General features: G+C 46.0%; 1 protein-coding gene across 6 annotated transcripts in view; it reads left to right on the top strand.

Moving 5' to 3' along the window:
* Nucleotides 1–13,918, top strand: part of trappc9 (trafficking protein particle complex subunit 9) — an 89,446-nt gene that overhangs the window by 54,095 nt on the left and 21,433 nt on the right. For 4 of the 6 annotated variants that reach the window (XM_040187840.2, XM_040187839.2, XM_078081285.1 and 1 more), the window contains 2 exons: nt 1,089–1,242; nt 3,689–3,779. In XM_040187840.2, the coding sequence (XP_040043774.1) occupies nt 1,089–1,242; nt 3,689–3,779 (245 nt within the window). Of the gene's footprint in view, nt 1–1,088; nt 1,509–3,688; nt 3,780–13,918 lie in introns of all 6 variants that reach the window. The other 2 variants (XR_013450970.1, XR_013450969.1) reach the window with 1 other exon arrangement.

Genomic DNA, 13,918 nt, shown 5'->3' with positions numbered 1-13,918 from the left:
CAGCACACGTGATGCATTCTCAGGAATTAGTCGTGTTCCTTTCAATCCGCCGCATGCAAATCCAATATTCCCATTTCCCTTTGTCTCTGTTTTAATCTCTGCCAGCTCATTAAAACCCTATTTGGGTTTAACTTTATATGCCTAGTGGATATTTAACTATCTGGAAAGTGTCTCTGTCTGACGTTAGTCTGCATGTAGCATACTGATTTGTCTTCTCCTTCTGGTAATGGTAATGCGTTTGCTAACAAAGGGATAATAAGTGAACTGAGGCGCAGCGGTTGTGAGTGTTTCTTGGGTTATGTTCACGTCTCCACACATTACTCTCCTCTTTTATCCCCTTCCCCCTCAAAACTTCTCCTACTGTCTTTGCAATCTTGCAGCCGGAGAAGGAATAGATCCACGTGTTGTTTACATTTTTAAGTGGACGGCCTGAGTGCTTCATGGTTATGTCGTTTTTTTTAATTTTACGAGCTCCGCTTGGTGCAACAAGACTTGCATCCTGGATGTGAAACTTGATGTAACCCGGGCAACGACAACCCTGGCTGTCGTAAATTAATACCGTACCGAAACATGGGGATGGAGATGCTTTGACCGAAGGGTGTTTGTTCAGACTGGATCAATCGTTTAAAACTTGTCAAACCACACAAAGAAGCTGACTGCTCGTCAGGAGGCAGAAACAGAGGTTTCCCTTTGAGATATTCCGTAGATGAAGCAGAGCACAGCTGTGATCCATTACGGCAGAAGAAGATGCTGCTTTAAAAGGCATCCAAAATGGAAACAAAGCTTTTAGTGTGCTGTCGGTTCTTCAACTCAGGAGCATCTTTTTAAAAAATGACCAAAACTAAACATGCGAATCCACACGTGATCTCAGCACTTTACTCCACTTCGTATCTTTGCATAGCAAAATGCTGTTTGCTGCCATATGCCTGCGCTGACTTGTAGCACCTTTAATTGACCGTTACGTAACCGTTTAGTCATCCCCGGCCCTCCGAGCGCTAACGTGTCATTTATTCTGGGCCAAATCTGAAATTATGTAAGCAGAAAGTCGTGTGCGAGTGTGTAAGAGCTTCTCCCATCTCCTGTTGCAGGATGGCCATCCAGGTGGACAAGTTTGACTTTGAGACTCTGCCACAGCCGGACCAGCAGACTGCTTGCTTCACTAGCCCCAAACAGCTGGAGGAGGAGCGACAGCACGCCCAGGGCTCCCAGATCAACAGCAAGCTGGGCATCTGCTGGAGCATCATATCCTTCAGACCGAGCTGAACATCTCTTAAAAACACAATACATCTATGTGGTCAATGTGTACGTGGCTAATTGACTGTGCTTGGTTCCACCCATTTAAATACGCGGCCAAACAGAAGTATTCAGCGCAGTGTTCGTTGAACGTTGCCGTTGCTATCGACGATACGGGACATCTGGATCCCACATCTGGAGGCTCCTCTGGCCAGCGGGGAGCGTGTTCGCCTGCACTGACAGACGGGAAAGCGTATGGCCAAGTGCTCGCCGCTGTGAGTTCCCGTCTCGGGGTAGCGTGTGACTCTGTCGGGCACTTTGATACAACATCCGACACACGAGGGGATCCTTGACCGCATCGTCGGGACGCTGCTCTCCGCCCGGCTGCTTTCCCTCACGGACGCAACACTTTCAACCCGCCTCTTCTATCCTCCCGTCATTCACAACAACATGACGTAGGAGCACACGTAAAGCACAATCCATCTTTTTTTCACAAACTCTCTATTAGATTTCTGAAACTAAAAATGAACAACGGTCCGTTTTCTCAAATTAGCCTCTCAAAAATCAAATTTGAGCCTCAAGCTGTGGTTCCATTGTATTTTCCTGCTAATCTTTCCCATCACTGGTCATCTGCAGGCAGTGATTGACTCATAAATCCCATCATTTTAACCAGTGAGTGAATTCCAAAGCGTTTCAGGCTCAGCTTCACATTCTTTGCTCGACGGCGAAACGGTGGACATTGGGGTTTTTTTTGGGGTAAAAAATAAATGTATAAAATTTAAAACACACTCACGAGGCCGTCGGGTACAACGGATTTTTTTTTTTAATGTGTGACATCTTAGGCCACACTTTAAAATAAAGGTAAATAAAACGGCGACTCGTGCTCGGTAGGTGTAAATGGGCCGACGGCAGAACCGTCACGCGACGTTAACAAGTGACGCTACGCCACGCTATCGTAGCCGCGTGAGGACGGCGACCCATCCGTCTCACATGGTTTGATCAGCAGCGTTTAAATTGTGCTTCAGGGAGGATTCTCCCGTTACAACATGAGACGACAAGAAGATGATAACAGGGGGCGTCTCACTGGGCCCCCGAGCAGAGTAACCGTCGCTTTAATTCGTCCTTCATGGGTTAGAAGTCGTGTTTCGTTGATGGTGGGCCACTAATGTGTTAATGGTGTCTTCCCCTTCAGGAGGTCCTTATGGATGTGTAGCTTTACACATCATCTTGACTGCAGAGTTCATTACGTTGCTCGTAAGCAAGCACACTAACCTAAATGTAATAATGCATCTGCATTGACGTGTAAATTAAATCAAATAATGGATAATAATACTAAACCAAAGCAATCCTAGCAAGCTCGCCTGGAGTGCATCCAACACGTCGAACGCTTCTCCCGCTCACTCGGCTCGGCTCCGCAGCCATTAAAGGCAGAGGGAAAAATATGAGCCTAAAGTGGATTTCACTCCTTATTGGAGAGCTTAATCTTAGAATAGAATCCCGTGACTCACATCCGCAGATAAATGGATCTAGTGATGCTTACCATTTATTTATTTCTACAGTCTCCCCCCACCAAATGTACATTGTGTTCTTCACACGACCCTCTACCCGACCCGCCTTCTAATGCGTTGATTTAACAACGAGTGTCGTGCAGGACAGATGGCGTTGACAGACCAGCGTATACGTTAAACCGAGGTTATGATCCAGGGTCGGTATCACGGCAGCCTCGCACAACACTCCCACAATTCAACCCGTCGGTCCGCGTGCAGGGACACAAATAGTTTGTTTTGTGTCGCGCTCTGTTCGGGAGAATGCCAAATAAGGGCCAACTGAAAAATCACATGACGTGACCATTTGCCAGTTTTTCTAAACCTAACGGAGCAGTTGTGTTGCTTTTAAGTTTAGTACAAAATGCAACATTGTCTCCCCCCCAAAAATAGGCGGACACTAAAAAGCAAGCCACGGTTTTATCCACAGGGGATCTCCTCGCCCCAGAGGATCAGAGCTCCATTGAAAGGTGCGATTCACCGTGAGTCTCTTCTCGCCGTCCTCTTTCCTCAGAGGCTGACAGGCCGAGGTTCGGTGCCCCGGGCGCTGCTCATCTCGCCCATTATTCCAAATGTCAGCGGTGTAAACCATCAGCTGTGTCCTTATCATCACACATTATCTCCGTAATTGCTCCCTGACAGCCGCGTTTGTTTTGACGCAGCATTGAGAGCCGGCCGGCAGTCGGCTGCCATCACACTCGGGTCACCGAAGCGTGCTCGCCATTTCCGTTTGAGGTCTTCGTAGTGAAAATTAAAACCACTCTAAAATGAGCCGAGATCTGCTGCCGTTTAAAAAAAAAAAAAAAAGTAACAAAAAGCTAAGCAGTAACTCCGGCGTGTACATGTACGCGCTGCGCTGTGGTTTCAGTTGTTGATCGGTTCTCCGTCGTGTCGTCCTTAACCTCGCCCACCCTTCCCTGCGGCGCCGCGGAGAGGCCAGCGTGGAGGGAGTCCTCAACCAGCTGGTCCTGGAGCACCTACAGCTCGCTCCTTTGCAGTGGGGTGAGTCACTCGTGTGTGTGTGCGTGTGTGATTGTGTGCATTTGTGTGACATTATGAGCTGTGGTCACTCACACTTGACACGTGAAATCCATATCGGGTCAAAATACACGATTTGTGGGAGATGAAATTAGAAGGTTTGTCCGTACGTGTCTGACTGCCAATCACAGGACGTGGCTCCGCGCACACGCCTGCACAACTGGTCTCAAGCCATGTTTTTCATTTGCATTGGTAATGGCCTACAGGCTGCCCCGCGGTAAGTGTGGACGGCACCCTGGGAAATGTTTGCATCACCGGGGAAACGTGAATTTGTAGGAGCACTCTTCGGTCTCACCATCTGTCATCGTCCTGGGAAAATCCCTGGAATCATCCCGGGTGAATCATCTTGATTCACTGCGCGTGTTTGTTTTTCCTGAGATTCCCGGTTTTCGGGCCCGGCCAGCGTTTTTGATTAGTCCCGCGCCTGCAAAGGGGGACGCGACCTGCGTCACCACTCGAACCGTTGGAGATGGTGGAACTTCACCGGGTCCACTGTCTGTTTTTTTCCATGATGGTCGGATGTTTCAGTGCCGACGGCTGCTGTCTCCTCACGTCTCGGCTTCACTGGCGGTAGTCGTGCAGCTCCAGGTCGGGCCTCTGCAGCCCTTGATGATTATGAGCCAGATAATTCGTCTCCGTTTGTTCCGATGCCAAAGACCATCACAGGCTCATTTCCTCCGTGTAGAGAATAGTTATTTCCAAGGATGCTTGTAACGTCTCTGTAAGCGCCACACTTGCAGAGACACTGTAGATGGAGACAAGTCTTGTTGTCGCTGTGTTTCTGCGCTGTAATGTTCCTCCACAGCTTTGTGCTCTGTGCTTCCATCGGTTTCATGCTCATTATTAATATATTTCGCTTGGATAACGTACTTCAGACAGAAAATACTGCTTTCTAACTGCAACGGCTTTCACTCGACCTCCTGTAGCTCAAACCATCAAAAGATTTGACCCGTCTTCTATGAGGAATCCAATATCCTGGGCAAACCTCATCTTTAGTCACTTTCCCTCCCATGTGATTATTTAAACTCCTCGAGGAGGTGATAGGTTCATTTCACACACAAAAATCCCCAATTAACAACTCGAGCATGAATGGATTCCACCCATTCGCTCAAAGCTTTTACTGAGCAGATATATACCGTCTCATCAATGTGGGATCGAAGCACCTCCCAAATGGGCCTGTGATTCTAAAAACGTGGCCGCTGTTTTGCCCGCGTCGTTTGCATCCAATGGAATGTCGTGAACCTCTTTTAACGGTAACGTGATCTCTTTAACAATTTTGATTCCATTAGGGACAACAGACAAAGGGGAGAGGCCGTTACCCAGCCGATGTTTAATGGGCTTTGTGCTGTTTTTGTGCGTCATAGTAATCTCGAGGAGTGCATTAAAACCTAGAAGTCTCCTTTAGCCAACCTAAATTGGGTCAGCTGTGCCCTTTCCCGAGCAGAAGTCCGCCGGGGGAGTCATTAGGCGTGACACAACCGTGGCATTTTTCCCATCAGCGGGCATGAGGAGACTCGAGTCTTTGAGCGGCGTCTGGGCCGCGTTAACCCCGGGCCGCTCCACGAGCGGAGGCAGAGGCCCAGCGGGGCCGCGCGCCGTCTGCGCCTGAAGTCCCGCGTGGCTTCAGTGCGTCGGGGTCATGATGCTTTTCCAGGAGTGTGTTTCTTACAGCTGTTTAAACGTTTCCTTATTCCGCGTCGATGTCCCCGTAAGTGATCCGAGAACTGCTGCAGCCGCCGACGTTTGAGTCCACAGGCGATGCTCCGCGAGTCGCGCTTTCAGAAGCATCGCGTGCAATTAGGACGACCCAATATTAAAATTAACCAAAAAGGTAAAAATATTCCAAACTATTGAATGTTATATTATATATATATTATTATATTATATACATATATATATATATATATATATATATATATATATATATATATATATATATATATATATATATATACATAGACACATTCACTGTGAGCATTTATTTATCGCCTCTGTGCCTCAGTCCACAGTTGTGTAAGACAGAGACACGGATCTCATTGCTTCAGCTCGGGCAAACGTGTGCAATACAAACCTATGAATATTTGATGACCCGGGTTCCAGTGAATGGACAACATAGAATTTTCCAGAATCTTTATATATTGCTATTGTGTTTGTGTAGCAGCTCATCATTATCATCATCATCGTTATTATCATTGAAAGGCCTTTAGTAAAGGATACTTCCTCGGGGCAGAGCTGCACTGACGTAATGTCAGATCAAATATGGTGAAACTCGCCACATAATTACAAATAAATAATGCAAGTTTATTCGTTTATTTTCTTTAATTAGTGTCTCTCTTGTTTTGTGCTGAATTTGAATGTTGGGCTTCAGAGGGGGGCTGTAATTCAGAGAGTAAGCTACAATGAGAAGCGGATTACTTTCACATTGATGTTTGCTTTTAAGAAAAGTCTTTTTTTCTTTTCTTTTTTTAAGTGTTTTTTTCTTCACTGACGGCTTCCTACAATGTGTGTGTTGTAATGCCAAATAGTCCCCTCATAAATATTCATAATTATTCATAACATTAATCGTAAGAATTTAAGTATCATATTGCTACAAAACGGTTGGTCACTGACTGACATGAAAGGATCAGTATATTCATCTCATAGTTTTCATACATTATAATCTATAATATCATTTATAGATGTCACTGTTGTGATTCATTACAATGTAATTATTCTAAATAGTTGATGGGTGCTATAAGTGAATTAATTCAAGCTATAACTTATAAGTCCCTATAAAATCATTATTTGAAAATTAAATGTTATTGAGTGACCAGCAATTATGAGTATTATTCTTTAAAATAGTTAATGTATATGTGTCTGTGTGTGTGTGTGTGTGTGTGTGTGTATGTATGTGTATATATATATATATATATATATATATATATAAATATATATATATATACACGCACACACATTATCAGAAGGTTCACAATGGATTATAGAAGTGTATTTCCAGGTTTTCCATCTTCATTTCACACCGTCTGAAGCGCTTTTCTCCTCCAATACTTTTTGCAGACAGTTTGAACATTGTTCATCTGATTCCATAGAATTACCCTTCAAAAAGCCTCCTCTTGTACTAAATAAAATAACATTAAGTATGAACCGTGACTGCAATGCACCGGGCTGATTTGCACCGCGATCAATTCACAGGCAATTTTTATGCCGCAGTGAAATATTGTGATAAAGGCTTAAACCCTAAAATTGGCCTGATGCGTTGAGTGCTGATTCCAGAAGGTTTGCTGGGTGATTGTGTTAACGGGAGAGCAGACGCAGCCCTGACTTTTGTATTGCTGTATTGACTTTGGACTAAACCCAATTCATTCCCCTTTTTATAGTAATGGATGTTAAAAGCTCCCAAGGAAATGAACAATACCACTTCGTGGTCCAAATGTATCCAGATTTTCAAACCTTCTCATCCACGGCTGACAATTTAAAATAATGCACTCCGCTCGTGGGTCGCCGTCAAATCGGGTTCTTCTGACCCAGTGCCAACATCGTGGGTGTAATGGGCATCCTAAGTTTGTTTTATTGGTGCAGATGTTCCCCACCTGCCCCCTTGAATCACTATTTTCGAATTGGTACCTATTTTGCGGACCTCTGAGGTTCCTGGAACCCACTCGGAGAAGCGCTTTGAATGTAGTGTACGTTTGTGTTGATTTGCGCTTTCCTTTGTCCATTCCAGTGTAACCGCGTAACTATAAGAGGCCCCCCCCGCCCCCCTCGCGATGCCCCGGCAGGTGGTATCATTTTTATATTTGTTTTGCAGGCCAGCATTATGTAAATACCGCGATTGATTTCAGCCTCTCCTGCTGTCCATTTGATTAAAGGTTTAAAGTGGTGGAGCTGCTGATAGGAGTCGCCCTGTCAACATAACGGTGTGTCGGCCGGCTCTCTGGGGGTCACGATGCCGAGGGAGGAGTTCAGACGGGAAGCTCGCTGATACTTTTGAGCGCAGATTAAACATTTTTAATGACGGCAAACACGAGCAGCTTGCTCTTTGTTGATTTGACTGCGAGTGGGAAAAGGCTAATTAGTCCGTATAAAATAAATTGTAGCATGCCAGCAGTAGAAAAACGTCAAGACCAAAATATCCTGCTAATGAGGAATATTTTAAGATGAATGAAGCGATCAATAAAGAGCGGTATCAGGCCCCCGTAATGAACTGATTCACTTCAAACCCTTTTTGAAGCGACTGTTGGCCGGCTTTGATTTTCAGTATTGGCCGCCTGCTGTAACCAGGCAGTGAGATGGAAAACAGCGAGCCGGACTTTGCACCCCCCCCCCCCCCCATCCCTCCCCCTCCTCCTCCTCCCCCATTCCCACCGGGCGCCCATCTCAATGGAATACAAATTCACCCATGAATGGAAAGACAAATGTTTAGCCTGGCAGAGAGATGGAAAGAGACGGGTGGGGGGGCCTCGCTGTAAAAGGCCGACAGATAATTTAATAAGATGGAGCTTCTGAACCGGCTCACATCTTCACTTTATATTTAGTTTCCCTCTCGTCGTCTCGGGTATGAAATGCTGCAGGTTTGACAAATGGTGCTTCCAGTCCGGATCCATCTAGCGCCGACGTCCTGTTGGTGATGATGGTAAGAGCTGCGGACCCGAGAGAGGGGGGGGGGGGGGGCATCGGCGTCCAGTCTTTAACTTTTCTGTGCAGGGTCAAATCAGATTATGCAAAAGACGTCTGCGGAGGTTGGTGAGGGTTTAAATCTAGCGGAGCAGCTCGTTGGTGGGGCCCACTCGAGGGGTTGCGCGCAGCCCCCCCCTTTTTTTTTCTTTTCTTTTTGTTTTATTCCTCCTCGGCGCTCGGTGGATCGCGCCGGTCTGATTTGGGGGGGACGGGCATTCATCACGGCTGCGGAACAATGCCGGCTGTCAGCGTGCCGGTTTGGGCGGGCTGTGGAAATGAATCAAAGCTCCTCCGTCCTGCCATCGTCAGCCCACCGAGCGCTCGCCCATTCACGTGGGACGGGAAGAGGAACGGAACCCGAGTAGAGAGAGGTAGATACATTTACACGAAATACGCAAATTCAAGTTGTGGAGATTAGATTTTGGAGAGATTTCAGGCTCTGTGATGAATGTGCAGCGAGAGCATGAAACCGTGGGACTAAGTACCAACGTGCTTTGTACTTCAAATAACTTCTCACCTCCTTCACTCGTCTCTTAGTTTGTCTTTCCGGAGGAAAAAGTGCCGGTTTAGTTACCTAGTTCGTTCTAAGGTCCACTGTTTTTTTTTTATTTTTTATTTCCAACCATTTTCTAAATGTATTTTCAGCTCAAACCTTTTCCTCCCCCTGCTTTCTATCAAATAAAACCACCGCCTTCATTGATTTCTTTGCAGGAAACACGAGTATCCCCAGCGGCTGCCTTTTCATCCCTGAAAGACAGATTACCTGACATTTCTAAATGCGAGTCCTGCCTTTTTGCTTCTCATTGTGAGCATGTTCTCAGCCCTTTGCCACTATACTTCAAGTGCTCTTAAAAGGGAGGGAATATTGTGACGCAGCTGTTGCACCTGCTGAGAGTGCAGAGAAATGAGCATCGCCTTGTTGTTACACGTGGCTGTGCACCATCAATCCTCAGCGGCGAGGAACACAAACAGATGAGCCACAACAGTCCGAGCCCATTATCACTGCTTGGAATGCTAATCGAGGGATGTGGAAGATGTGTTTTTACCTTCCCAATGGATATGAGATATCGCATCATGATCCTAACAATAATACACCATTAAGTACATCGCACCTTATTGGTATCCCGTAAATACTCGTAGTAGCACTTAACACAAAGCACAATACAGGTGGCTGGGAATGTTTCAGGTATTCTCAGTTCTCAAGTTCCCCAAAGTAATTACAAACAGTGAACACGGACGTCTGCGCCAACTTCCATTGCAATCAACGAAAAACTTGTTCTGTTACAATCAATAGAAAACAATGAAAACAACCTCCATGTAGACGGAATAAGACGATACCCAAACTTTTAACAGACCAGGGAGGCTTTTTGGTGACCAGGAGACCTCACGAGCCGATGTAATACAGCAATCAGCCAATCGGAGAAGGAACACACCTGCCATGTGGCCCGGTCCTTGGTGACTCGGTTTATCCTTTTGAACCCAGGATTTGCAACTTAGGGTTGGAGCCAGTCCACAAACATTTGCTTGCCTGGACATCTGCAACCCCCCCCTCAGCAATCATCTGTTTCTGTTGATCCCTCCTCAATGACGGCCCGGTGCCACCGACTTGTAATCGCATCTCTTTGTAGACTGTTTCATGCGGATAGGATGTGCTCGCTGATTTAATTTGTTCAAATTGACAAACTACCTGGTAACAAATGTCATCAGTTATTCGCCGGGGTCTGTACTGTGATGCGAGGCCCGCGCCGCGGCAACGTCTCTGCGCCGCCTAATAGTGACGCTGGCGAGATGGATTGGGGGTAATGATGCCGTCTCCTCCGCAGTCTCCCTCTCCTCTGGGTGAGCGTTTGAAGAGTAGGCCGCCGTGTGTTGCATCTTGTGATGGATTGATGTAGCCGGGCTCCCGATAAAAGCCATTTCAAAGCGAACGCTTGATCAAGCTAATGCCCGGCTGCATTGATCGGTGTCAAAATGGAGAGAAGAGTTACTTTTTCTGTCTCGTTTTACCCGAGCACCATTTGATCAAATATGACAATAGTAACAATGTGGATGATGAGCACTTTTCAATTAACCGATGTAATTTAAAAGGCTTTCAAACACATTTTGAACCAAAATAAAGGTACTAAGGTAAAATAGACAAGTAAATTAATGCAATGGTCAAGTATATAAGACAGATAAGGGAGAATGACAGATTGGGGTAGTAAATTAGTGAACCATGTCATTGTACTGTATTAGTTTTTACGATTTTAGGCCCCATCGTGATCAGAAAGTCTGTTTCTGTATGACCAGATATAAGCTCGGATTGCTGCATCATTACTTCGATGTTCCTCGCTGCGTCTTTTTGCCGTCCATCTCCCGAGAAGACGCAGCAGGTGATCCGTCAACGTTTGACGGACGGCTAGTTCTACGGATCGGCCGACGGGCCCGCGGGCGGCTGACACTTTTTACTTTGAGCCGTCGGACCGACCCGGCGCTCGCCGCTGACGGGTGCATCGGACACCGACTGAGCTCCGGTGCGAGAGCGGTGTGTGTGCTCGGCGCTCGCTGTCGGAATAATATGTGACTGGATGACAGCGTGTTACGGGGAGACTTCTAGGGGCCATTGAGCATCGAGTGTGCCGGGAGAGGAAAAAGTACAGGAGACCAAAATCCACTGTCACCGTATATATATATATATATACATATATATTTTTTTCTCTTTTCCTCGTCTCTTTAATTTCCCTCCCTGTCTCTCTCTCTCTCGCTCACAGCCGCCCACGGACACGAAGCAATTCGACACCGAGTTAAAAAGCGGCGTCGCTGCCTCTCTGTTGTGACCGGGGTCACTTAGAGAACGCTCGCCGCGACCGGCGTTGTCAGGGGATGAAAGCTGTGCGGCGCAGGAGATCAATCGAAATGGGAGCTGGCAGACAACGTAATTAATCAATCTGAATGAGTGTGATGAATGCAGCCTTCCCCCGTAACACTGACTGCAATCACTAGCTGTCGGCCTAATTGTCACTCATTAGCAGCTTTCATAGCTCATCGACGAGGTTCGCGATACGATATTAATAAAATCGAAATGTCCCAGGAGGAAGCCGCTGTATTGATAGTCAAAAAGCCAAACATCTTAACAGAGCCTCTTATATCACAGCCTGATTGAATCATATAATAACGACATGTTCTTTCAAGGGAATATTACAAGTAGATGTTCCGTGTTTTAAACCTCACGCAGTGATTCAAAGCCGCTTTCTTTTTAAACCTCAATTTGGATTTGAATTTAATGGCATCGCAGTGCTGCCATTGCAGCGCTGACATATCATTATACTTCTTATCCCTTCATCGCCTGTGAGCGACCACTTGGCAAAAATAGCTAAGTTGAGTTTCTGGACGTCTGAGTCCTAAATCCAATCAGATTTTTGCTCCGTTTTGGTCTCCACCTTCGCCTGTCCATCTCCAGCCGCATGAATAATCTACCTAAGAGTTAGTATTCATGCCGTTGACTTATGGAGTCAAATACAAATTGGTTTTGGAAACTTGACTCACAGTTTTAACTTGCAGGGATCAATTCAAGAAAAGTCCTGGGATTCCTCTCTGTCACAGGTATGTTTCGTGATGCCTGGATAGTAGCCATGAGTTCATAGAACCGTAGTTATATTTCTAACCCGAGATCCATCTGAGCGATGAGCTCACGTTTACACGGTGTTTAATGGGGCAATAAATCGCGACACAGAGTGTCAGAGTAGCGCGCACACGTCACTCGGCCACGGCATGTTCTTAGTTGCATGTTCACTTTCTGTCGTCCTCTCATCAAACGGGGGAACCGGCCGTTGTTCTGCCCACCTGGTATTTAAAGACGATCGCAGCACGGCTTGTAATTAGCTCCAGGGATCCCACTCGCCGATCTATTTTCAATGCCGGCTTTGTCTGCAAACATAATACCACAGTCCTTTTTATTCTCAGATGCAGCAATCACAAGAAGAAGCAGCAACAACAACAACAACAGGTGGTTGTTCTTTTAATGATATAAGCATTCGACAGCAGGGGGGAGGGCTTCCGTTTGTTGCTGATTCACACGCTACCATTTTAAGACTTTTTATTTTTTTTTTAAGGAAAGTTTTCGGTAACTCAGCCAAATCCCGTCATGGCTTTGGTCCCTTTCCCAAATCAGAAGATATTTCACACGTTCACTCCCACCTCAAAGAGCAGCTCACTGACTGCAGACTGAAATACCTGCATCAGCCGCTTCCTATTAATAAAACGCAGGGAGTGATGGACAGCTTCGCACTCGACTTCTAGCGGTTTGGACGACGGGTGTTTTCTCTTCTGAAACCGCGCTTGGCTGCATCGCAAAACAAAACCTTTATTTTACTTGAATTGATTTCGTTTTCGTTTTTTTTTTTATTTTACTTTGCACAATATTTTAATCTAAAGAAATTTGAATTTGAATGAATCCCTCCCCACCTTCTCTAAAGCAAGCAGTTTTGTGTGTGCAGTGTGTGTGGGAGGGGACGGGGGACGGGGGTTGCTAGCCGACTGTTCCCCCGTCGATCCCCCTCCCCCCCCCCCCCCCCACCACCACCACCACCACCAAAGGGCCAGTGCTGTACAAAATAACTGCGTATGCCCACAAAGGTTAAGCTGTGAGTCAGAACCAGTGATGACAGGCTGACCAATGAGTCTCAGTCAGGCTGCCACCGAGCTCTGACATCCACACACACACACACACACACACACACCGGACATTATTGATTTCCGTGTGCCGTTTGTTTAAACTGTAAATCTTCTGTTCCTTCTGTGGCCCACAGGCGTTGACTAGGTTTCCTCTTCTGTTCGTTTTGCTCACGACGTGATTCTATTTTTAATGTCGCTGTTCTCTGGAGCCTCTTCGGTGTGTTAACTGAACATTAGGAGTATTATTTTCGTGTGTGTATTCACGTGGACTCTTTACACCCGGTGGCACTGTTGGCTTATGCAGGTTATGACCAGTGACATGTTCCTCACAGTAACTTTAAGACCGTAACTTTTCTAAATGGTTGATTTATTTTTTATTCAGGAAGATATTTCAACCAACAAACCCCACTAAATAGATACTTTGAATATAAAATTATCTTTGGCCTTAAAATTGTTTTGGTAGTTAAACTTCAAGAGCACATGAAGGCTGTTGGACTAAATGTCAAATAGATTTGGCCTTGGAGAGATTGAGATGCGGACGGTTCTGTGGTCTTTTGTCCTCATGTCCCAGAGTCTCACACTGACGTGGCGGGAAAAGACTCCTCTTCATGCTTCTTACAGACAAGCCAACCCAACATCCAAAAAGTTGTGAAAGATTTCTGGGCTCACATTCAGACATTACACTATCACGATCAGCTAGAATACTGGTTGTGTGTGTATATATACATATATATACTGTAAATATGCGATGCATAAAAAGAAACGTAGATTTATGG

The sequence above is a fragment of the Gasterosteus aculeatus genome, chromosome 10 (genome assembly GCF_964276395.1).
Source record: "Gasterosteus aculeatus chromosome 10, fGasAcu3.hap1.1, whole genome shotgun sequence".
Classification (NCBI taxonomy): domain Eukaryota; kingdom Metazoa; phylum Chordata; class Actinopteri; order Perciformes; family Gasterosteidae; genus Gasterosteus; species Gasterosteus aculeatus.
Note: the sequence above shows the minus strand (reverse complement) of the source record. Positions and strands in the feature narration are given on the sequence as shown.